The 27,278-nt window shown below is 34.6% G+C and overlaps 1 protein-coding gene across 3 annotated transcripts in view; it reads right to left on the bottom strand.

Moving 5' to 3' along the window:
• Positions 1-27,278, bottom strand: part of poe (E3 ubiquitin-protein ligase-like protein poe) — an 801,929-nt gene that overhangs the window by 661,751 nt on the left and 112,900 nt on the right. For all 3 annotated transcript variants that reach the window (XM_090405892.1, XM_090405894.1, XM_090405895.1), the window contains exons 9-11: positions 26,301-26,393; positions 14,828-14,975; positions 7,338-7,461 (exon numbers count right to left, since the gene is read on the bottom strand). In XM_090405892.1, the coding sequence (XP_090262018.1) occupies positions 7,338-7,461; positions 14,828-14,975; positions 26,301-26,393 (365 nt within the window). The remainder of the gene's footprint in view (positions 1-7,337; positions 7,462-14,827; positions 14,976-26,300; positions 26,394-27,278) is intronic.

The raw sequence follows: 27,278 nt of genomic DNA, 5'->3' as shown, positions 1-27,278 counted from the left end.
CAAAGCGCATAGCCACTAAACTATCCGAGTGGATACTGCTTCCAGTCTTCTTTGATAATTGTTAACCCATCTCATTCAGAGCCTGCCTGTTTTCCAAACACCTTCTGAATCACTTATAATTTTGTTGACTAAGCAGATGCCCTGTATTCTTAAAACATGTCAAAACAATCAGAGCCTTTCTTAAACACACTAGTGGCTAAAGGATAGCTAACCACTCCTCTGATATATTTCATTAATTATTTGCAAAGTAAAGCCATTCCCTTCCCAAGCATCACGTCTCTGATCTTAGCATTAATAAAATTTAATATTTACAGTAATCTTGTTCTCTCTTTTGTGTGTTACAGAACTGAGAATTGGACATAACGTCCAATTCTCAGCTCTGTAACACACAAAAGAGAGAACAAGATTACTGTAAATATTAAATTTTATTAATGCTATTCCACTCCAAAAGCTATTCCTCGACTTGCCAATATCAATTACAAAACTACCAACATAAATTAAGAAACTTATTCTATAGCATATTCTTTAAAGAAGATGAAAGACTCATAGGTATTATTTCTGGAAAAATTCCCATGTTACTCCTCTAAAAAATAAACTATTATTTTAATGGCTAATATTACCTACTTTCGTTTAGGAGTGCCCTTTTATACAAAGTCAATGGCTCTTTACCCAAAATTCTAGGGCACTACTGAAGTGTTATAAAACTAATATATGAAGAATAAAAATAGGAGAAAATTTGGACATACCTTTTTTGAATGTTGTTTTCTGTCTCCTTATTTTGCTGATGTGCCTTCATATCCTGTTAAGCTGTTACAGGAAGGGGAGGGGAAGAGGGGGTAAGTAATGTGGGGGAATTTTTTGAAAAAAACTGGGTTTTTTTTAATATATGTATAAAATTATTATTAAGGATGGGAAGAGAGCATTTTGGGAGGGGGGGGGGATGTGAGAGAAGGATCTGAAAATAGAAATTATTTTTTGGGGGAAGAGGAGGGATTTAAGGGACAGAATCAGGGGTGGGAGTTGGGTGTGAGCTGTTTCGACAACCATAATCTATGGAACTCGTGGATGCTATGTCATGTCGGTTAGGTGTTTCTGTCTTTGATGTACTTATGTTAGGTCACGACTCTGACCAATTGGAAACAACACAAGTACACCAAAGACAGAAACACCTAACTGACATGACATAGCATCCACTTCTAGTTCCGAAGACGGTTGTCGAAACAGCTCACACCCTATAACTCCCACCCCTCATTCTGACCCTTAAATCCCTCCTCTTTCCCAAAAAAATAATTTCTATCTTCAGATCCTTCTTTCACCCCCTCCCAAAACGCTCTCTTCCCATCCTTAATAATCATTTTATGCATATATTAAAAAATGGGTTTTTTCAAAAAATTCCCCCACATTACCTATCCCATCTTTCCCCCAAAAAAACCTTCAGCATATGAAGGCATATCGCCAGAATAAGGAGACAGAAAACAACATCCAAAAAAAGGTATGTCCAAATTTTCTCCTATTTTTATTCTTCATATATTAGTTTTTATAATACTTCAGTAATGCCCTAGAATTTTGGATAAAGAGCCAATGATTTTTAAAAAAAAGGGTACTCCTAAATGAAAGTAGGCTATATTAGCCATTAAAATAATAGTGAAAGACTTATCTTTATCACACATTTTCATTACCTTAATTTTCCTCAAAAAAGATTCTTAGACCACTTTAATCCCCATTTCTTTCCTTGGAAAGTCTTAGAATGTTTTATGTTTGGTCAGAATGTCAATTATACTAATCAAGAAATTATGTTATTAGTTTAATCTTGTTTTAAAAATGATTTCATCACATACAAACTTAAAGTATACTCCCCATGAAGTATACTTCAAGTCTGCATGCGAAGTATTTCCGTGGCTGAAGTACTTGTGAACAGAGGCTGTTGACTTTCCATCAATTCCCTCAGTATCCCATAATGCACATCACTTCCTTTTAGGTGTATGTTGCTAAGCATTATGGTAAGAGTGAATATCTAACTTATGTTGTTTACTGAGATCTCATCATTATCTTCATGGATCTAGTGCTTACTGATGAGACCTCAATGAAAGCTGAAACTAATCTGGTCAGTGATTCTTCCCATAATGCATACCAATATACATACATGCCCAAAAGGAAGTGAGCTGTGCATTATGACATAATGAAGCAAATGATGTAAAAACAACAGCACAGTAGCCTAATAATGAAGATGCTTTGTGTAAACTTCAGCTTACTCATACTTGGGTAAAGGATTAAAAAATAATATAATTTCTTGTTTAGAATATCTTACTTGAAAAGTCCTGCTTACCATTGCAAAGTCAATGGTAAGCAGGATAATGTATAAGATTAAACAGAAAAGGTGACTGGACATACCTTTATTATACCAGTTATTTTAAACTATTTGTTCCAAGCATTATCAACTTTAACATAAGCCTCACTATTATCATATAAAGGATCCTTACTTTTAGTGTTACACAGTGATCAGCATTAATTTTAGAAATTATGGCCTTTACAACCGTGTTATAATAGTTATTTAATTAATAAAGAAACGTAAAAACCACAGTAATATTTTTACTTAGTAAAAGGACAAATATTTCGTACTAATATTAATAGTACATCTTCAGTGTCTGTTACAGTAATAGGAATGGAATGGAATACAAGCAAAACATTCAGTGGATCATCTATTAAAATACTATCTGCAAGAAAATGCGGGTTTTCGAAAGATGCTTGTAGATAAGGTACCAGAAGACGTTCTAGTAAGGAGGATGTCCAGAAATGGTAAAGTACCAGACTTTTCTTTTTCCATAGTGAATTGGATGCGTGGATGAAGGTTATTTATCCGTTGTAGAAAAGTGGAAAGTTCATCTTCAGTGTGTGGCCAAACAGCAAAAACATCATCGACGTAACGGTACCAAAGAGATGGTTGAGGATGAATGGATGAGAACATAGTATCTTCGAATTGTTTCAAATAGTAGTTTGCCAAACGTGGAGACAGAGGGGTACCTATGGCAGTACCTTCAATTTGTTTGTAGATTTTATTTTTCCAACTGAAATAACCTGAGTGGATGACATATTCGAATATCCTTGCAATATCTGGAGGGTAATCTGAACGGTTATTCAAAGAAAGTTGTGAAACTATCTTACACGGACCGAATTTAAATAGAAATGACTGCTTGTCTCTCTCAAAGATCTGGGAGACTTTTATCTTATGTAAAAAACCATTTATCTTAATAGATTAAATTTGTTATTTTTCTATATTTCCTAGCACGCGTTAACAATTGTATTTTAATAGGTGATCCACCAAACGTTTTGCTTGTATTCCATTCCTATTACGGTAACAGACACTGAAGATGTACTATTAATTTTAGTACGAAATATTTGTCCTTTTACTAATTAAAGATATTACTGTGGTTTTTATGTGTTTCTTTATTAATTAATGCCACAGGTTCCTTTTAAAATCAGAATCATCATCCTTCACAGGGAAGAATTTACTAAACTAACAGGAAAATTAGGAAAATTATTGGTTCTACAAGGTAAGCTTCGAGCACGGATTGCCTTCCTCAAAAAATGCTGTGATACTAAAGTTATTCCCACTTTCGCTAGATTTAAAGAAACAATTCGGTCACCTGGAGCCCACTCTATTTATATTCGCACAAGTTTTTCCTTAATACGTAATCAACTTCGTACTGCCAAAAAAGAATTAGCTTCTAATATCAATTCTATATCAGTTCTTGAAAAAGACATTTCAGCTGTTCTTAATGAAGAATTATTGGATATTGTTCTTCGCATATCAAAGCAATCCTTATCCTGGTCTTATGAGAGAAATTTTCAAAATCTTATGCAAAAATACAATTCTTTATATAACAAGCAAATGAAAAACCTTACCTCTGACAGTACGTCTACAAATAAATGGATTGTAAACATTTCCGATCGCCCGTTATCCAACACCCTTTGGATAACGGGCGATCAAGGCCCTTTGCTAATGTTTCATTAGCAAAGGGCCTTGATTTTGCTATTATTCTTTCATGCATTCCTTATCTTGATTTCTTAGATAATATAGAACGCAATCTATCAGGACTTTCTAGCGAAGATGCCAACAAACTACGTTTTGAAGTTGCAATTTCATTATTCAAAAGCAAATTACGGCCAAGCAATTTATCAAATGCAGAAATCAAAGGTCTAACTTCTTTAAGACAAGATAATACAATATCCATTTCTAACTAACAATAACCATTCCTAACTTCTTTGGTACCGTTACGTCGATGATGTTTTTGCTCTTTGGCAACACACACTGAAGATGAACTTTCCGCTTTTCTACAACAGATAAATAACCTTCATTCACGCATCCAATTCACTATGGAAAAAGAAAATTCTGGTACTTTACCATTTCTGGGACATCCTCCTTACTAGAACATCTTCTGGCCTTATCTACAAGCGTCTTTCGAAAACCCACATTTACTGGCAGATACATTCACAAAAAGTCTGCGCACCACACGTCTCAAAAATTTGGCATTCTTAAATCTCTAATGCATAGAGCACATAAAGTTTGCTCTTCCCCAATCCAATAATCTTACAACAAGAACTTTCCTTCATTAAAAAGTTAATGGAATCAAATAATTACAACTCCAATCAAATCCAACAGATACTTGACTCTTGTGTCCAATACTTACAGCTTCTTCAACAGTCCGCAGAGTTCCTATTCCGTACATTCCAGGAATCTCAGAACCTATAGGTAGAATTCTGAAAAAGTATCAATTGATTCCAACATATATCTATCAACAAAATTTCTTCTTTATTACCTTCTACAAAGGATAAACTGTCTTCTCTAGCTTTGGCTGGCGTTTACCAAATACCTTGCAAATGCGATGTCTCTCTCTTATTTTGGACAAACTGGCCGTTCTTTGGAAAAAAGAATAAAAGAACATCAATATTATATTGATTATAACAAACCTCTGAAGTCTGGTCTGGTGCTGCACAGTACTGATTCTACTCATCTAGTGGGATAAAGCTGTTCTCCTCCATAGATGCAGATTCAAATATGAACGCTTATTCAAAGAAAGTTGTGAAACTATCTTACACTGACCGAATTTAAATAGAAATGACTGTCTGTCTCTCTCAAAGATCTGGGAGACTTTTATCTTATGTAAAAAAAACTGTTTATCTTAATAGATTAAATTTGTTATTTTTTTATTATTTCCTAGCATGCAGTAACAATTGTATTTTAATAGATGATCCACTGATCATCTATTAAAATACAATTGTTGCAATTGTTAAACAAGTGATCACAGGTCTCTGAAATTCTAAACATTGAGCAAATTAATTCTGCCTAGTGGACTAAGGTTTTTATAGTTCCAAATTGTTGTTCATGTTGAACTGAAAGAGGGTGAAATATATTGGGAGAAAATTCTGCTTGGATAAGTGGGAGGAGACATTAAAACTAACCATTAAGTCAGAGTAGCAGAGTACAAGATCTTGTATACTGGACTTAAAATCAGCTGAGTTTTTGATAAGTGATTAGGTATTGCCAGTAGTACAGGAAAGCACCATGTTTAGCTAGTTTGTAGGTGGATGAGTCTATACCATCTGCAATTGGGTGTAGAGGCACGTCCTCTTTACAGAATTTTGGTAGTCCATAAATAAGGGAGGGTCTGGAATTGCAGGGTTTTAGTTTGTTGGGTATGTCTGCTGGTCAGGAAGTAATATTTTTCAGTACTCTATGGATGGTTGTAATCTGTGTGTGTGTGTGGGGGGTCATAATTTAGCAGATGGTAGGTGGATCAGTCTTTAAGAAAGGTGGTCATTTTTTTAATATAATCTATGCAGTTTAAAATTACAGAGTAATTTTAAACTGCAAAGTAGCGGTGCCTTTGTCCACTTTGAGGATTATTATTTTTTTGCTATTTCTTAGATGTAGAAGGGTTTTATATTCTCTGTTGGGCAGGTTGCTTGCAGTAGGTTTCGCCTCCTGCAAGCAACCTCAATTAAGCCTAATATTCTTCGCTGGTGGGAAGGTTATAGATTCCACACTTGATCTAGATCATGAAATCTTTGGCTGGTATGTGCCTGTACATGATGACAAAGTTTTGGCCACAGATGAGTGCGTTGATGGCACCTGCTTCGAGGATTGTGGTGGATAGATTAACCACATTGTTTTGGGGTGGTCTTGGAGGCATTAGTGATTTTTTTTTTGTTTTTGTTAAATTTTTGAACTTTCTGATACGCTGACTTGTTATTTTTGTGAATTTCTTGTCAGCGATGCATTCAAGATGTCTGAGAGGATCATTCAAAGGTTTGCATTCAGTGTCATGGAGAGTTCCTCTGGCAGCATATGAATAGCTTCCCTTGGTGTTGGCAAGTGCCAAACACTGATTTGTTATTTTTGTGAATTCCTTGTCAGCCAATGCTTTCAAAATGTCTGAGAGGATTGTCCAAAGGTTTGCATTCAGCATCGTCGAGAGCTCCTCTTGCAGCATATGAATAGCTTCTTACTTGTCAACACTAAGCATTGCACCAATTTGCTTCCATAGTAGGGCGAAGCTAGTGCGCTTATAAACACAAAGCATCTTGTTGGAATGGAGCCAGTTTAATTTTACGCAATTGGGATGACTTTATTATCCCTACATTATGCATTGTGCCTAAATAGTTCTAGTGGGAAGTTTGCAGAAGGTCTACAGGTTTCACATTCACACTTCCTGTATTTTTTTTTTTTTTTTTTTTTGATCTTCATCCCAAATTTGTTAAGGCAGTTATTCAATGCAGTTCAGGAATCCTGCAAACTTGCACTAGATTTATTTGGAAGTATTACATCATTCTGCATAAAGTAAAAATGTGATTAACGGCATTTTTCACACATCAGTTTTAATACACTTCATAATGTGTTCCATACAGATGAAGGCTAAGAGTGGAGATAATGTACATACTTGTGTCACATGATTTTACAAATCAGTTTCCTGTACTTCTTTGAATTCTGTTAACTTACAACTTAAATATAGACTGTGTACTGCTCATTAGAATGCACCATTTACACCATATTCTTGTGGTGCAGTGAATAGCTCTTCTCTTGGAACCTTGTCATATGCCTTTCCAGATTTACAAAACATACGTACAAATCAACCTGATGAAGATATATTAAAAATAAATAAAAAAAACTACAGACACAAAAATAAATTTTGAAATTTATGTGAAGTTTAGACGTTAGTCTACAATTCATGAAATATATGGTAGAAAACAAATAATTAACTAATAATCCTAACTTTCAAAATAAAATGTATGTAAAATACAAGTATAAATTAATTATAAAACATCTGTGAATATCTTACTTTTTAACAACAGGTGCAACATCTAAGATGGTCTGGGCAATCATGAGTAGAACATTTTTCTTTTGCATTAAGTGGAAATTGTGAAATAAGAAAAGCAGCAGCTGTACATGTTCAACGTTAATATCTATAAAAGCAGGATGTATATTATATATCAACATACAAACAACATTAATAAAAGAAAACATGCAATCATTTTGTGAAGCATCACATTCCTAAGTATGAAACAACATATACCATCCATCCATCCATCCATCCATCTGTTCACTGGACATCAACAGATGCCACATGGTCACTCAGATGCTTGGTGCCACACCAGTCCTCGCCATGTGGTCCTGTTGTATGCTTTTCTGGAGGATTCAACTCTCTGAAGATCAGTCACTCCAGACACACCATCCATCCATCTCATTGCCGGTCTACCTTTGCTCTTTTTACAGGAACTTTACCTTCTATTACTGTTCTGAGAAGTCCTTCTTCCACCCTTTCAATGTGTCCAAAGTATTTCAACTTTCTTCTGTCAATATCCTTAAGAAAGCTTAAAATTCTACTAATCCTTTCTAGCACCCATCCATTTATCCACCTTTCAGTATATGAAATCCTCAACAGCCTTCTGTAACACCTATCTCAAAAGCAGCTATCCTTGTCCTATCAGACTTCTTTAGGTTCCAAGTCTCACATCCACAAGTGATTGTTCAAATCATTCAAAATCATCAATTTTGTTCCTGTGGAAATAGATCTGTCCTTTCAGATTTTAGACATTTTCTGCCTATTGTTTTAGCCATTTCTAATCATCTTCTGAGCAACAATTCTTCACATTAATAATGGATCCCAGGTACCTAAACTAGCTGACTTCCTCAATTCTTTCTCCATTAAGGTACACTTGTTTCTCAGGAGCTTCAGACAGAGAAGCTCTTCCTTTGTATTTCCTTTGAGAAACAAACTTTGTCTTGCTAAGATTGAGCTGAAGTCCTCTGTTCTTACTGACCTCATTAACTTTGTCAAGAATTTGTCCTAGTTCTTCCTTATCATTACAGAGGAGTGCTGTATCAGCAGCATATCTCAGATTACTGATCAATCTACCACCAATCCGAATTCCTGTCTTGAGTTCATCCAATGCTTCAGGCATGATGTCCTCAGCATAGATGCTAAACAAGTAAGGATAAAGTAGACATTCTTGCCTAACTTCCTTTCCAACCTGAAGGCAATCAGTTAATCCAAACATCTGTTCTTACCTTGGCTTCTTGCTCCCTGTACAAGTTAGCCTGATAGTGTGCTGAGGAAACCCATTCTTTTCATTACTTCCCATAGTTTCACATGCTGAACACAGTAAAAAACTTTATAGTAGTCTATGAAACACATTAAGATAAGGAGTCTAAATTTTTTATACTTTTCTATGATCTGTCTAAGGCCATGGATCTGATCTCTGGCACCCTTATCTCTCCCAAAACCTTTGTTCCTCAGGCATCTCTGCCTCAACTTTGACCTCAATCCTATTTAGAATGATCTTTAATAAAATTTTGCTTGCATGAGATATTAAACTAATAGTTCTATAGTTCCAGCAATCCTTCATATCTCCTTTCTTCTGTAGTGGTATGAAAACCAACTTCTTCCAGTCTCTAGGCCATGATTCTGTCTCCCGTATCTTTGTAATCAATCTATGATACACTCTTATTCCTCCATCCTCTGTACCCTTAATTAACTCTGCTGGGATTCCATCTGCATCTGGGCCTTATAAGTGGAACCTGCTCCACTTAGTCATGAAATTGAAAGAGTAATTGTTGTTAAGCTGTTTAATTGCTTTTTCAACCTCATGCCTATGTGGAAGAGGTTCCAAATTGAAATTTTTGTGATGAGAGGGCTCCTCCAAATTTTCTTTATCCTCTCTGCTGCACAGTTCCTTACAGTACTCTTTTCATCTGTTTTTGATTTCCAGTTCTTCTGTTAGTACTGCTCCATTCTTGTCTTTGATTATGACATTCAATTTATGCTTAAACTTGTGCAGGACTGATGTGCAGCACAGTTATAAGAGGACAAAATGTCCTCTTATAACTGTGCCTCATCTGGAACTCTATCTCTTCACATAAGGCAGGACAAGCTAAAGTATAAAACTTTAGCTTGTCCTGCCTTATGGCTCTTCTGACTTCTCTATGTAATCTCTTATATTCTTCAGTCCCTGTGTCTCTTTATTTTTCCAACTGCCTTCTTAAGATTAGATCCCACATTGAATTTAATATCCATGGAACTCTTGGTCTTCTTACTGGGCTGAGATACTTCTTGGCTGTATCTTGTATTATAACCTTAACTCCATCCTAAAGCATTTCTAGTGAGTTCTCCTTAGTGAGGGGAACTCAGTATGTCTCCAAAAAAATCCAACTGAGAGCTTTTTCTATGAACCCACTAGGAATTACTCTAACATCCAGACTAGTGGGATGTGCCTAACTGGTAAGGTTTTGGAGTCTTTAGTCTTACTTTGGCTCTTATTAGCTTATGATCTGTACCACAGTCTTCTCCAGGACAAGCATGCTCATCATAGATGCTCGTCTTCCACCAGAGAGCCAGAATCTAATCAATCTGGTGCTTTTACCTATCAATATTAGGTCAACATGGTGAACATAACACCATGGGTGTTATGTTCACCCAGACCAAATATGCAATGCTTAGGCTTAAATCTCATACTCTTTCCCATTTTACACTAAAGTGCATCTCTCCTTGCTGGGCAGTCCAAAACAATCTGTAAGTTTTCATAGAATTCCTCACTCTCTTCATCAGGTCTATCTGTGTGGGGTGCATAAACTACCACGATTGACACATTGGTAGGATGAGCCTTAAGTCTAATATAAAATATCCTGTCATTAATGGGATTATAACCAAGAAGGGTTCTTGCCTGAACTGTCTTCAGTATCAGTTACCACATGATACTTTGAGTCACCTCCTGAATAAATAACCAGCTTACCATCCTGTCTTTTGAAGTGACTTTCTCCATTCCATCTGATCTCTGTAATTTCCAGGATGTCAATTTTATACCTCTCCATCTCTTTTCAGACAATATTGAGTGAGTCATACTCTGAACATTCCATGTGCCTATGTAAAATTCACCTCTAAGATTAATCCTATACCTTCTGTATTCCTCATATACCAAAAATGTTAAATGATGACAGTAGGTAATGATCGGACTCATTAGAATATCATATAAATGTAACAAGGCTTATTTTTATTAAAGAGCGTTTTTTTTTCACATGAGTACAACCTGTATCTCAAAATTTGTACATACATAAACCCTATATGTGAGAGGTTATGAAACATATAACATAACAGTGTAATGCGTTGGTAAGTTTTTAATGAGAAAGAAATTAATCTATTAACAAAAGCACCTATTTAAATAAAGGCATAAACACAGAAACAGAGTATCTATGAGAAAGTGACAGGACAGAGTCTGTGAGAGATAGGTCATTTGTTGGGTGGATTACTCTCTTCTGTATACAAGCAAGAAGTCTTATGGAGGTTTTGATGCATCACCTCAAATGTGAGAACAACATTCTAAAATCAGTTGGATTTAGGATTTATAAAGTGTTTGGCATTGATCAGGATAGAAGCAGTGTTTTAAAAAAATAAAAAAGGGGAAAAAAAAAAAAAACTTTTTTTTTTTTTTTAAGGCTGAAAGAGGCTATGGATGTGATATATTTATGTCACATTAAGCTAAATGTGAAAGTCAGGCCAACAAGATAAACTCATCTTAACTGGCCATTGGAAGAATATCAAAAGTAAGAAAAAATGAGGTAGGATCATTTTATTAGTAATAGAACAGAACTGTGTTTTGCTAGTATTGAAATTCATTAGATTATCTTCATCCCACTCGAGAATGGTGAGGAGTTTAAGGCACTGGTTTTGGAAGTTCATAAAGTTTGAATCACTTAAGCATTACAAGGTTTCTCGAACGAAGAATACTGTCATCAGCAAACTATGCATAGGATTTGAGATTAAAAAGAAGGTCACTAATATATAAGAGGAAAAGCATGGAGAGAAAGAATAAACCCTAAGATAATTTAGCAACGATAAAGAAATCTGATGAAGAGGAAGCTCTCCACTATGACAAATGATGAACAACCAGATAGAAAGCTGGTAATCCAATCAACAAAGGGCAGGAGGAAAACCATAAGATAGTAGCTTGGTAAAAAAATGTCAAGGGCAGCCAGTAACTTTCTCGAAATCTTTCCATGGCCTGTGTCCAAAGGTGGATAAGGTTGCGAGGTGGTCTACTGTAAAATTGGAATAACAAAATTCACATCACTGATCACCAATTATCTGATGAAAGTCCAGGCAGTGAAGAATCTGGTTGTTGATGGCCTTCAAAAGCACTACTGAGAATAGTAGTGTGGTGAGGGCAATAAGACAATAGTTTGATCACTATTATCTCTGGTGATTAAGGTTTGCTTCCATGCTGATTCATAAATGCCAGATGAAGATGGCAGCATATTATATATATAAATATAATATGTGTTATTTCAGAGCACAAGTTTGGTGCAATTGGAGGGATATTATCTGGACCAGGAGACTTATTAGGAGGCATGCAATGAACAGTTTGTGGAAAAGCAGGAGATGATTTGCCTTGGTTTCTTAACAAGAATTGGAGGGAAAGAATGATGTCCAGAATTCTTCCTTATCTTTGAATGATGTCAGAGTGATACCATCAGGATGTGAGAAAGGTGGAAACATGGAAGGGTATAAACTGTATCCAACAGCTTTTCTTACATTTGTTTTGGGCTGTAGTTGTGGACACAGTGAAAAGCCAAAGTTTAGACTCAAGTCATTGAGTACAAAGTGAAATTTTTTATCTATGGAAATTTTTTAGAGAAACAAGGCTTGGATAGGTGTGTGTGTGTGTATGGAGGGGGTTGCAGTGGAGTAACAAATAAAGGCCTACCTACCACTTAAGAATTATTTCAGTTATTTAGTTGCACACATGACTGGATCAAGAGCACAGAAATAATCAGACCATGAAAAAAGGGAGTAGAAATACCAGAGGTCATCCCAGCTGGTGTAACCACATGCCATGGGATATATGAGGCTGAGTGGAGATCAAGGAGTAAAGGAAATGTGGATAGTTATGTGGTCAGAGTTGCCAAGAAGAAAGCAAGCAGAGCAAGCATCTACAGTATAATTAAAGGGAGAATTGGTTAAGAAATGGTCAGAATGTTGGGATGATGAGAATTATCTGGTATTCTGGTTGGCAGGTTTACAATTTGTGTTAAATCATGACTAATAGCAGATGATTCAGCTTTCCTTCTGACATGAACTTAAAGTTAGAGAAATGGGAGTAAGTTTGATTTGTGAACATCAAAGTCATCTAGGAAGATAATCTTACCGTTTGGGTAATTAGATGCATGAAATCAACTTTCGGAAATAAATAATCAAAGAGGTCAGCATACCTGTCTAAATTAGAAGATTGGTAACGGCAGCAAATGAAAGTTATGAAGATCTTACAGATGCGATTCCAGTTTTGACCCCTCCCCCCCCTGTATGATGATTCCAATGTTGGCATTACAAAAAGCCTTGCTATTCCCAGTGATGACACCAACTTTGGAGTCATCACATTTAAGTTTCTCTTTTTAGAAGGAAAACATTACAAAAATGCTTATTAGAGTATACCTGAAAGCCTATGTGATTACTTCATTTTCTATCAGCCAATCAGAAACTTTTAAGCATTATTGAATGCAAGGTGACTACTGATAATTAGTTAAGTCATATTTTGCATACTTTTCTGGTTTATATGAGTAATATATTAAAAGAAATGTTAACTGATAAGGGCATGAGTGACAGAGCATATACCAAATAAAAGTGACATGGAGTATTAGTAACAATAATTAAGACTGTTGTGACAATTTTTAATTTGAACACATACCCTAAATGAACGAACTGGATGGAAAGTGGAAACATGTCTCATGATGATCAGCGTCAACCGGAGCCACTATTAGTATGCAATTTTTAGTGGCATCAACACAAGTTTTTCAGAAAATATGACTGATAAATTCAGTGCCTGGAAAAAGTTTAATACTGGTGATGCTGTAGACATATTGCTTTTTTTTTTTTGTTTATACAAGATAAAGCAATGGCTGTTTTCTTTTTGTCAAACAACAAAATAATGGAACTGTAAATTAAGTAAAAAGCCATAATTAAAAGTGACATATTTCTCTTTCGTGCAATTTATTTTATATTAGAATATATAAATATTGTTATATGAATCAGTATTGAGCAAGAATGATTCAAATAAATTTTTTGATTCTATTTTCTGACAGGAGCATTATGTAATCTTAGATAACTGATACACATGTATTCGACTTGCACACTTTGTACTAATCAATGAGTCCCCCCCCCCCCCCAAAAAAAAGATAACTGATAAAAATCCTGGTTTTCATTTGCAAAGAAATGCTCGAGTGAAATAGGAAGATTATTGGAAGGTTTTAATAAGAAAAGGATAAAACATACTATGGGTTAACCAGAATATTTTACAAAAATGCAATATATATATTGAAATGTATGCGTACATCAGAGGAATTGATAAAGCAAATCAGCTTCTCGAGTCCTCTGACCCAAGTCATAAATACCATGCATGAAGAAGTTAAGTATTTGCTTCTTGATTCGAATGCTGCTAAATAGTTTCCTGTTTACAAAAATTCCATAAATGGAAAATTTACTTTAAAGCAGTATATCAAAACAATCACAAAACAAATTAAGGAAATGCATAAGAAGGAATTGCTACTAGCACAATTTGCAACCTGCACAACAATGATTGTGCAAAAACCTAAAAAGGCTGTCCATGCTTAAATATGAATCCAAAAAAAAAAAAGGAATGTGGAGTATGTTAGAAAGCATAAAAAACAAGTTGTTGCACTGCATCCAATGCCCTGAAAATTCAAGCTTATGCAGTACATAGAATTCGTCATAGAATGACCAAATAAATAAAATTCTTCTAATTAGGCAAGTTCAATTCAATAAATTTGTTACTGATATAATCATATAACTTTAAAAGCAGAGATCTTATATCAGATATATGTTTATAAATAGGCTTGTAAAGACAAAATATAAAAATAATTCAAATCTGTGATCTATAATCTTTAATAAATTCTTATTTGTAACCCAACCTTTTATATCTATATGTTAAAATGACTTTCAACACTGTGCAAAAGAGAAATCATAAGTAAGTGATTGCATATTTTCATGAGAAAAAAAAAATAATGTAATCAACTGAAAAATAAATTATTTAAATATAGGCAAACCCCAATTTACAAACATATGCATTCCTTGAAATGTGTTCATAAGTTGAATGTTCATAAGCTGAATTTATTATTTTTTTTTTTTTTTCATTTCTTAGATCATGAAATTTTCATAAGTTTGTGAATGATTTGTATCTTGAAAGTTCATAAATAGAGATTTGCCTGTATTAAAAAAAATGTCTTAACAAGGTTAAGATTCTAATTTATAACAATTAAGACTACCTTCTCCATCTTCTATAACAAGTGATCCTGATGGAGCCTGAATTGCTATTTTCAGAGTATTCAAAAACCTCTGCCATATTAAAACACATGCTGTTTCACTCTCGCTTCTCAATTCATCTTTCTCACGTTGCTGCCGTAAGAGTAGCGTCTGCAAGATCAAAAAATTGTTGAAATGCACTGACAGAATTAATTTAGGAGCATTTTTAGAGAAAATGTCACAAATACTTATATAAAGGTTTCAATTACAGAGTTTATCATTTTTGTGATAATTTTTCCTCACACAAATAGAAACATTTAGATAATTTATTATTATTACCGTACTGTTCTAATTTAACTAACGGATCAGTACTTGATGAGAGATGGTTTCAGTCCTCTGACTTATTTTTAACCACTTGGGGGGGGGGGGCTAACAATGCAGTATTTTTGTTTATTGTGTCAGTAAATAAGCACATTCTCTAAATGATTTACTTGTTAAATCAAAAGGGAAAAAAATTTCGTGCATTGTATAAGACGACTATAAAATTCTCCTAAAACAGAGATATCTTCTTATAGAAATCACTTATTCCATAAAGCCTGCTAAAGAACAACTCAGCATGGTTTGATAAGACAGTCAATTGAGAAGCAGGAGAACAGATGATGATAAATGCCATAAAAACTGAGATATCAGACTAAAAAGACAGCACAGTTTGTAAATATATGAAGTTACTCTGAAAAAGAAGTCAGAGTGGTTAAAAAGAAATGAGCTATTTTTGAATGGATTTGGTGCTGGGAATTCTAAATGTTCATCATCATCATCAAATTCCTGCCATGTACCCTCAAGGGGTGTATAGGATATGATAGTACTATATGAAAAAAATTACATCATTACTAACTTCCTTTCTACAATTTTCCTCCAAATCAGTCTGTTACTTGTCAAGACTCCAACATTATCAGATCTTATATTTCTATCCTCTAAGGCACTTTGTACCGTATCAATCCACCTATATCTTGGTCTTCCTCTGGATCTTTTTCCTCCGAACCTGGCAGAGAAAACTTGTTTTGCTAATATTTCCTGTCCCATTCTGTTTAAGTGACCATACCACCTGAGATTAGCTCTGCTAACGCATTCCTGAATGCTGACAATGTCAAGTTCCTTCCTAATATCCTCATTTTTAATATGATATTGCCATTGATGCCATCTGTTTACGCCTCTTATCTTTCTCAGGACTCTCATATCTGTGGTCTCTAGTCTTTGGTCAAGTGTTTTACTTCTAACCTAGCTCTCAGATCCATAAGTTAAAACTGGTTTGAACACTGTCTTGTATACAGCTAATTTAGTGTTCCGACTAATTTCTCTCTTATTCCAATTGAATATGAATTTATTCAATTGACTTCCCACCATACCAGCTTTGCTGATTCTGTTGGCTATTTCTATATTTAATTTACCATCTTCAGTAAAAATCGTGCCTAAGTAGCTGAAATATTTTACTTGTTCCACAAGTTCTCCATTCACAACACAGTTGACATTTTCAATGATTCTGCCTATTTTCATTATTGGTTAAACCAAAATAAAAAATGATGGTACAACATTCTAAATGTTAACATTTTGAAACACATACTCTTGATAATGATCAGATTATTCTCTATATGACCATATGACTCACACATTAAACTCTCCTCCAAGCAACAGCCAATGCACCAGAATTCAGTTCACTTTAGAAAAAGAAAACACGCCTACATTTCCTAGATACTCTACTCACACATCTCCCCAATGATACTGCTTCTCAGTTTACAGAAAACCCACCTACACAAGTAGATACATGCAGAAACTTTTTCATCCCCTTCAACAATATGGTGTTATTAAAACCTTTGTCAATAGAATCCCCGACTTCTGTCCCAACCATTACAGCTGAATGAACTCTCCTTTATTTGTCAAACCTTCCTATCCAATGGCTACAGTGCCAAAAAGATCAACGGAATACTTGTTCTGCCCTGCCCCATCCATCCATCCATCTTAACATACAGATTACAGTAATACTATCACTATTTCCTATATCTGTGGCTCTTCAGCAAAAAATAGCTTTAAAAAAAAAATCTAATCTGTGCACTGCTGGCTGCCCTTATCCACTCTCCTAAGAATCCACTCACATCATCCCCTCTCTGTTCCAGGTGTTTACAAGGTTCCTTCTTCTTGCAACTTATATTATGGTCAAACTGGGAGATCTGCCAACATCCACACTGAAGAAGAGAAGAAATACATCTGCTGCCATAATTATGATCAATCATATCTAGTTGACCATGCCTTGGATACTTTACACAAAAACTATGCTTCACTGCAACAGGTACTAACTTAAAAGATTTTGTTTTTATTATATCAGAAGTATGTTATATCAGACTGTTAGGAGAACAATAGCTTCATCTCTTCATTCCCAGTTTCTGTGTTGTAGTGCCTATGTGCACGTAACTTTTTTTGTAAGTTCCTTTAGAAGATGGCAACGTGACGTTGCCGAAATATCGGAAAATATTTATTAAAGTTTAATTTATATCCTTAACTACGTTGTTCAATTCCTTAAGTGTTTTAATAATATATCAGAAGTAGATTTCAAAAACCAACCTAATCTAAATAAATGTAGTTGTGTTAAACTTTCCCAAGATTTGGGAAACTTTATTTTTTAGGCTTCCTGCCAAATGGCTAAGGTAAGCCAACAGTACCCATAGAGGGTACTGTTGGCTTACCACTTAAAGCTTGAAGTACTATGAGGGCACCCACCCCTCATAGGACTTCAGCCTTTGAGTTTAATTTTACTTAATGCTTTTGCATGTGCTTCTACAATTTTAAGATTGTATCCCTGATGATGTCCCTGTAACAGAAATATAAGGTCTATTAAACTTGTTGAATTATTTCTCTGTATTGCATTCATTTCATTAAACCTAATAACGAGCTTATAAGTCTTCCAGGGCACTTTTAACTGCATTAATCCACCAAGATCTTGCTTGGTCTTCTCTGGGTCTTTTACATAGCATTTTGGAAATACAGTAAAATCTCATTTTACGAACTTAATTCGTTCCAGAAGGCTGTTCATATAATGAAAAGTTTGTAATGTAAAACTATTTTTACCATAGTAATTAATCTAAAATAAATTAATCCACTCCACATGAAAAATTTTCACCTATTATCGTAATGAAAATAAAATAAAAATAAGAATATAACATGAACCTTACCTTTACTGAAGATATATGGGGGAGGAGGAAAGAAATTATTGTTTTGAAGGCGCGTCACCCTCCATTAAAATGTCGGGTAACTGTCCCTCAGGTGTCACTGCTCTTTCTTGTCTATTTGTGGGTGGACTAGATGGCGATTCTTTAGCTTTGATTACAAACTTATCTAGAGTTGTCTGGGTTTGTCTTGTTCTTAAAATTTTTCTAAAATGTGCAATGATATTATCATTAAACATGTTAACATTGTTATTAACCATAGATACATCAGGGTGCCATTTTTCTACAGTGGTTTGGATTTTTTCCCAATGGAAACACAGTTCTTTAATTTCAGCAGTGGAAGTGGTTTCCTCCTCCTCTGAAAAAAAAGTTCCTTAACAACTTCCTCGTGCTGCTCCTTTTGCAGTTCTTTCAGCTCCTCAGTGGTAAGCTCTCTTTGATGAGCTTCCACCAACTACATCAGCATTGTCCACTTCTAATCCCATGGATCTGCCCAGACGCACAATTTCATCAACCATAGATTCTGCTGGCTCTGCAGGAAAACCTTCAAAATCTGTACCTGTCACACACTCAGGCCACAATTTTTTCTAGGTTGAGTTCATAGTTTTAAAAGAAACTTCCTCTCGTGCTTTATTTATAAACCTCGAACAATGTGAGATGTTAAGGTGCTTTTTCCAAAAGTCCCTGAGGGTCAGTTGTGTGTCAGATATCACTTCGAAGCACCTTTTGAAACAAAGCCTTTGTATAAAGTTTTTTGAAACTGGAAATGACCTGCTGCTGATCCATGGGTTGGATAAGACGAGTAGTATCAGGAGGTAGAAATTTGACTTTTATAAAGTTGTGCTCACCCAAATCATCCTCCAAGTCTGGGGAGTGAGCAGGAGCATTGTCCAGCACAAGAAGTGCTTTCAAAGGTAGAGTGTTCTTTTCAAGTTAGTTTTTTTACACTGGGGACAAACACTTCATGGATCCACTCTATAAAAAACTACCTTGTTACCCAAGACTTACTGTTAGATCTCCACATCGCATCTAGTTTACTTTTTATTACACTGTTTGATTTAAACACTCTGGGATTTTCTGAGTGAAACACTAACAAAGGTTTAATTTTAATTTATAGTCACCACTAGCATTACCACATAACAAGAGAATTAACCATTACTTCATCAGTTTGTGTCCTGGTAGTGTTTTCTCTTCTTGTGTGATATAAATTTGCTTAGGAATCTTTTTCCAGAAAAGTCCTGTATCATCACAATTAAACACAATTAAAATTAAATTCGGCAAGTTTAAACAAATTAAACTTGCCGAATAAAAAATCCCTCTGTCCCTACATAAGTTTTAAATTCATCCACAAATTGATTAGCAGCCTCTTTGTTAGCACTGGCAGCTTCTCCATGCCGTACTACACTATGGATCCCAGTTCTCTTTTTAAAATGCTCAAACCATCCCCTACTTGCTTTAAAATTGTCACTGTCGACACTAGATCCTGGGGGTGAACACGTAAGGTCACTATATAGTTGCTTAGCTTTTTCGCAAATCATTGCCTCCAAAATACTGTCACCTACCATTTGTTTACTGTTAATCCATACTAACAAAAGTTTCTCAATTTCCTCAACAGCCTGAGATCTTTTAGGATACAAAGTTTTCACTCCTTTCACCACATCAGCCTTTTTAATCGCATCTCTATTTTTAATAATAGTACAGATTGTCGATTTTGCCATGTTATAATCTTTAGAAAGTTAAGAAATACGAGTTACATTTTCCCATTTAGCTATAAGTTCTTTCTTGAGTTCAAGAGTTGATGATCTGGGCTCTCTTTTTCTGTTTATTTTCATCACTGCACTTTTTAGGAGGCATATTAACAATTATTAAATAAACACCACAACACAGTTGAAAAAAAAAACACTTTGAATTAGAGAGTAAATTTATCAAAATTACGATATACACTAAAGAACTTATTCACTTGAACAGAACCAAACACACTGATGCGAACTGATCAACTGCAGAGATAATGCTGACTCACATGAGCGATGGTGAGTTTGTAAAACGAACAACATTCATCAATCGGTACAATTATTTTTCAATGAAAAAATTCGTAAACCGATTTGTTCGTAATTGGAGGCGTTTGTATAAGAAGGTTTTACTGTACCTGTTTTGCTAACTTTTCTTTTACAATTCTGCTTAAATAACCATACCACTGATACAGTTCAGCTCATCCCTGAATGCTAACAATGTCAAATATCCTTCCTAACATTTTCATCTTTACTGTAATTCTGCTGTTGATACCATTTGTTCACTGACTAATTTTTGTCAGCATTTTTATATCTGTAGTCTACAGTTTTTTTTTTTTTTTTTTATCAAGTACTTTTATTTCTAACCAAACTCTCAGATCCATAAGTTAAAATTGGTTTGAACACTATCTTATATGCTGCTACTTTGGTGTTTTGGCAAATTTATCTTATTCCATATAAAAGCCAAATTTCTTTGGCTAATTAGATAATAGTATGGTAATATATTTACCAAATCTTCCTATTCAATGGCAACAGTGCCATCAAATATTTGTTTCCCCCCCATTCCCTCTTAACATACAGATTATAGTAATGTTATCACTATTCCCTATATCTGTGACATTTCAGATATAGTGCCACTATATCTGAAATGACCAAAACTTTAAAGAAATAATATGTGTGCTGTGGATGTCCTTATCCACTCTCCTAAGGATCAACTCCCTCCCCACCTTCTGTTCCAGGTGTAGTAATGATGTGGAATAAAAAAAGTAATTTTTGCAGACATATTGAATTTATTTAAGAGTATCACATCATCTGTATAAAGTAAAGAGCCAAGATAAACAAGTGCAATTTTGATATCAGGTCTAATACTGTTTTCCTTCATAATATAGAGGATGAATAACAGTGGAAATAGTGTGCAGCTATGTAGCCTCACACCTGATAGGTTTCACAGCAACCTATCTTCCTGTAGCTCCAAGTCTAACTGCTGACTTAACTCAAATACTACATTGCTCGATGTTGCATCCTGTTTATGACACATACAAATATAATTACTGTTATATTGTTGTAATAATTGTTGCTATGATTTTCTCAATTATTTGTCTTAAAGTGAAGATTTAATGCTAATAACATCTATTTTGCCAAATCCAATCATTTGATATTCATCCCTCTCACCTGGCCTTGTGAATATGCAGTGCAGCTAGAGTACAACTTTTAGACCTCCATATCTGACCATTTCTGGTCGAACATTTACTTCAGGCACCTTACCACATTTCAATTTTTTGATGACTTTTTCTAACGATATTTACTCCTGACTGCACACCTCATGAATACTTTTTCTAACGATATTTACTCCTGACTGCACACCTCATGAATATTTTCTATGATTGTTCCATTGCTGCTCATTTCATTTAGCAGTTTTTCCAAGTAATTACATCTTTATCTTCAGTTTTAATGTCACCTTTATCATCTAAGATTTGTTTTACAATATTCTTTCCTCCATTTCTAAGCTTTCTCAATAGCTTCCAAAATATTTTGCCACCTTCCTGATATTTATTTTCTATTTCTTTATATGCTTACCAAAATCTTACAATGACTTGTGCTTAGCATCAGAGTGCTTTTCTTACATTTTCTCTGTATTCTCTCAGAGCACAAGCTGATTTAGTTGCCAGAAACTTTCAGTATGTTTTCTTTTTTTGCCTTGACTGCCTCTTTAACTTTCTATGTCCACAATACAGTCCTAATTTTTCTATGCTTACAGATGGCTTCATCAACATGACTCTGTCTTTGCCAATCAATGCTTTCTTCAGTGCCTGCCATCATCAAGTCCCCAAAATTTCATTCTTGTTTTTGAACTTTTTTTCTTGAATACTATTTCTATATTTGAATCTTTAGTTCATCTCTGAACAGTACTTGACTTTGATTCCTTTTAAAACTTTATATATAAATATTTTGCTTTATTGTAGGATATTAATTTTTATCCTGCTTAAAAATAGATGGCTATCACTTCCTATTTTAAATCAGGCATTTCCTGAATCAGTAATTGTTCATCACTATGAACAATTACAAAGTCAATGAAAGCATTTTCTTCTTTTTTATCTTCCTCCATATGAATTTGTGCACATCTTTATGTTGGAACATGTTATTAGTAATGATTAATCAATGTCCCAAATAGAAATCAAGTGCATAGTTATCATTATTAGCTTTACTCTTTTCTCCAAAATTTCCTTTCTATATATCTGGTATTCATTTTTCTACTCTTCTGGTTAGATCTCTAAGACCTGCTTTTGTCTTTGCCAGTTGCATTATCTAAACACATGAAATATTTCTCCACTTCCACTGGAAGAACCTTCTAATAGAACCAGAGACAAATAAGTCTCATTGTTCAATTCCTCGTTTTGATATTTGCCTGCACATGCTACTCTTGATATAGCTTGCCATTCAAGAAGATTACTCCCATTTTGTTGATTATAAAGCTACTCCTTCCTTTCTCTGATCATTATTGCTATTTAGTAGAATCTCATTTTTGGCTTGTTTGGTAACACTGACGATTCCACTTCTTTTCCACTGATGCTCCTTACGATGACGAAACATATCTGGAATTCTGCTGATGTTGAGTTGGAATTTCTTCCAGTGATCTATTCACTGTTTGCCCTGGTTCCATGACTGAAATAGTGAAAGAAAGCCTTGTTTAACTAGGCAATATCACAGCCAGCATGAATTTTTATCATGTTGAAGCATTTGTTTTGGTTTATACCAATACAGAATATAATTTGGTAGGCTAAATCCCAAATTACCAGCTTATCATAATTTATTCCCAGGAGGAAACCTACTGATGGAGTGTAAATGAGATGATATGATGAGAAGGAATGGATATTAAATCAGAAGCTCTGGTCTCTACATTCCTTAAAGGCTATGTGGAATTCTCCTCCACATTATCTAGCACTGACATTTTATTTTAAAGTTACCCCTTTTATAAAATCAATCTCAATATATTCTCACCAGCTAGTCATTTTATAAATAATCACTTTCTTGGTTATTTTCTGCAAGCTGCTTAAGACATGACACGGCTATCTCATAAAGATCATCTATTCTGAATAGAGACAAAGAAAGTAAGGTTTCCAATTTTTGTAGTCAGGAAGAGCATATTAAATGCATACATGATTAAAACTTGTAGATTTCATGGTATCTGAATATAACAATTGTTACTAAATCTTCTGAGTTTATTAGTTTTGATTGTTTATTGTTTAATTACTAAAACAGAAATACCAGTAGCATGAAAATATTATTTTTTCCTGAATATGTGATTTAATCATCTTATCAAGAAAACAATAATAAATTAAATGGGGACCAACATCAATTTTGAGAAACTTCAGATTCCTATATTAACGCTTCTGATAGAATAGAGCAAAAAAGACAGTTTATTGCATAAACTGGAGAATGTGGGATTGGATTATAAATTATTGACATCGATAAGAGGATGGCTGACTGACATATCAAAAAGTGGTATATTGGTGATGTCAGTCTGCAAGATTTAAGGTAACCAGTGGTATCCCACAAGGATCAGTTCTTAGTTCATTGTTATTCAATTTGTACATTAATGACACTGGAAAGGATTTGATGATGCAAAGATAGGTAGGTGAATCAGCAGCGCTGCTGATATGTAGTACTTGCAGAATGATGCGAGTATGCTGGAATTACGGACATGTGAAAATGACTGTCATTTCCATGTTAGTAAATTAGTAAATCGCACCAAAGTCAAGTCACTTTGGTGCAATTATATATTCAATGTCATATTATATTGGTGGAATTATTATTATTATACAGGCACCTCCATGAAGTCTGAAGACTCATCACATGAGACAAAATCTATCATACCTCTCCTTGAACCTATTAACAGACAAAGCATTTACAACTGACTATGGCAACCCATTCCACTCATTCACAATTATTCAAGCAAAAAATATAGTCTTCACACCCCTATTAATCACACCTTCATTCAACTTCCTGGAATGACCTTTTGTTCTGGTCCCTCTAGCTAAGTGCTGAAACATTTCCCCTACATCTATCCTATAAAACCCTTTAAGCAACTTAAATGTCTATATCATATCCCCTCTTTTCTCCTATCAGCTAACTTCTGCAATCCACAAACCGTCAATCTATCCCCATATGGAATATTCCACAGGCCACTCACTATCTTGATCACTTGCCTCTGAATTCTCTCCACAGCTTCCTCATCTTCAAGAAACCCAGGAGAGTAGATCTGAGCACAGTAATCCAGATGTGGCATATCATGGCCTTATAAAGAGGAATATAACTTCTTTATCTCTACTTGTGTGTTCTTCAATAACCAAGTAATCTTATGAGATACCTTAACAATCTCAGAAATATGCCCTCTAACTTCAACTTTCTGTCAACCACAACCCCCCTAAATCTCTAGCTTCATCTATTTCCTGGAATAGAGTGCTATCAATGTGATACACAGCTTGCAATCTGTTTATCCCAAAACGCATAACTTTATGTTTCTCCTCATTAAACTGACACCCATTATCTTTTGCTCATACTGACAGCCTATTTAAATCATTGCAAGCTCTCTGCATCGCCTTGATTAACTATTACTCTACTTAATTTCACATCATCAGCAAACAACTCCATATTTCCTTTCAGGTTATTTCCTATATCATTTATGCACAAATTAAACAGCAATGGGCCTAACACTGAACCTTGTGGCACACCACTAGTCACTTGTTTTTGCCTCGTTTCTGCCCCTCCATATACTACTTTTTGATATCTCTCCAGAAGCCACCCTCTTTCTCACTTAACCAGTGTAATATCCATCCCTATTAATTTTAATTTGCGTAACAGAGCTCCACATGATATTCTGTCACATAACTTTGCAAAATCCAGCAAAATCATTGTGTTGCCATTTCCTTTATCCAACTCTGCTGTTACTCTATTATAAAAAGTTAGTAAATTACTAAGGCATGACGACTCTTCACAAAGCCATGTGGACCCTTATACAGTATCATATTTTTATCTACCCATTCTTGAACTTCTTTTTGACCAATTTTTCTAGCACTTTTACCACCACGCCTGAGATAGTGACTGGTCTATAATTTGCTACTGCAGTCTTAGAACCTCCCTTATGCAAGAGTATTATTTTGCTCTCTTTTCATTCCCTTGGAACTCTACCAGAGCAAATCAGGCTAGGGATTTTGGGAGTTTTCATAGACAGGAAGTAAGTTCAAAGGTTATATAGCAAAAAATTGCAAATACAATTCAGAGAATAATTGCAATACTGAAACGAATCTTGACAGGTAAAGTTAAGGAAGTCATTTTGCTTCTTTACAAGGCCTTCATAAGATCTTACTTGGACTATTGTATGCAGGTGTAGTCTCCTGGTTTCCATGGTAATTCTGATGCAGTGGAGAGAGAGTGCAAAAGATAGTGTAAAATTGATATCAGGATGTGGAATATGATTATGAACAGAGATTGAGAATTTCTAGACTGCAGACACTGGTAAACAGGAGAAAGAGGGCTGATACGATTGAGACTTACAAACTTCTGAAAGGATCATATAGGATTTCAGTTGATGGAATTTTTCAATTTATGGAGAGTCGGGAAAGGACAAGAGGGCATTCTTGGAAGCCAAGAATGAATGCTACTAAGAAGGAAATGAGGGCTATATTTTTCTTTCTTAGAGTGGTGCATGATCGGAATGGATTACCATTTGATTTGGTATGTGCAAATCATGTGAATGAATGAAGCCATACTTCATTAATGGTTTCCCTGGATGAGTCCCTAAATCGGTGGAGGCCTCTTAATAATAACTTGAAACAAAAACTTTTTTTTTTTTGAAGTTCCAAAAAATTCTCTAAGAGGAAACTGCCAAGGTTTCATCTAACAATTTTTCCATCCACCACACAAATTACAAATTTTCATATACTTTTACAAGAAATCAAAAGGCTTTCCTAGCCCCCCCTCTCTTTTTATGATCTTTTGTAATGATCTTTTTATATCATTCTGTAACTTACACAGATGTAACCTTATTGTAAAAGCTTCTTATTTATTAAACATCAATACTGCTATACTATCTTTAAATTGAAGAACGTAACTGCATTTGTTACGCATAAGAAAAAATTTATCTTCAAATCTTTAAAAAAAAAATCAATAATTTTTTTATAGCACTCTCTTACATAGTGCTATAAAAATTTAAGACAGTCACCACTTAAAATATAAGTGCTAGTTATAAAGATATAACTGAGCTAACCTACCTGTGCTAAAACAGAAAGAGTGCGGCAGTAAACTTGCAAAGGCCATGTTTCTTGATTCCATGGGCTTACATTTAATTGCACCAAGAGCACATTCTAAAAAGTAGGGAAAAACAGAATTTAATGTAACTACATAACTTAAATATTTAAACTAATTATAAACCTTTCCTAGCTTTAATTATGAGGATGTCTTAATAAAATAAATGCTTTGGGAAAATCTAATAAAAAGAGCAAAGCTAATAATCATGGCAAATACAAGCTAGATTTCCATTCAGGACATGGACTGGTCATTACTAACACCATGTGCCAACATAAAGATGTGAATAACTGCACGTGGAGAGAACACTCAGGAAATAAGAAAAATATTATTGATTGTGCTATTGTAGACTGTGATAACTTTTACTTGTTCAGGATACATGAGTATTGTATACTCTTGTATCCTAAACAGGGATTTAGTTTAATTTAGGATGATACTTCTTTCTCATCCATCAGTTGATGCCCTTATGAACCATCATGGCACTATCTTTGGCCATCGAGGATACAGGAGATTTAAAACAGGAAAATCAGTCTAGTTTTGGGCAGGATAAAAATGAACATATAATTGAAAAGAAAAATGTATACAAAGTTTTAAAAAGGATCAAATTGACTGGCTTTAGAAGATGAAATGTAGATTTATATGTAATATATTATGGCAAAAAAATAAATAAATAAATAAAATAAAATAGTTAATTTTCAGTGATCTGCAAAAAAAAAAAAAAAAATTGCAGCAGTGAATAAATGAAAATCAAACCTTAGAAATACAGTGCAAGATGTAAAGAAAATATTGACTGCATAAGCCAAAGTGTGTGGTGTTTACATTGCCTGCAAGGATATGAAAATCAGTTTCACAGGGACTAAAGAAGTTAAAGCAGTAAGAGAAGAAGAAATTGTATTGAAAGGTTCTAGCAAATACACATCAGCATGTGTATAGAATACAGAGAA

This window comes from Typopeltis vanoorti, chromosome 15 (assembly GCF_054136105.1).
Source record: "Typopeltis vanoorti isolate ZY-2024b chromosome 15, IOZ_Tvanoo_1.0, whole genome shotgun sequence".
Taxonomy (NCBI): Eukaryota; Metazoa; Arthropoda; class Arachnida; order Uropygi; family Thelyphonidae; genus Typopeltis; species Typopeltis vanoorti.
This window is presented reverse-complemented; position numbering and strand designations above follow the sequence as displayed.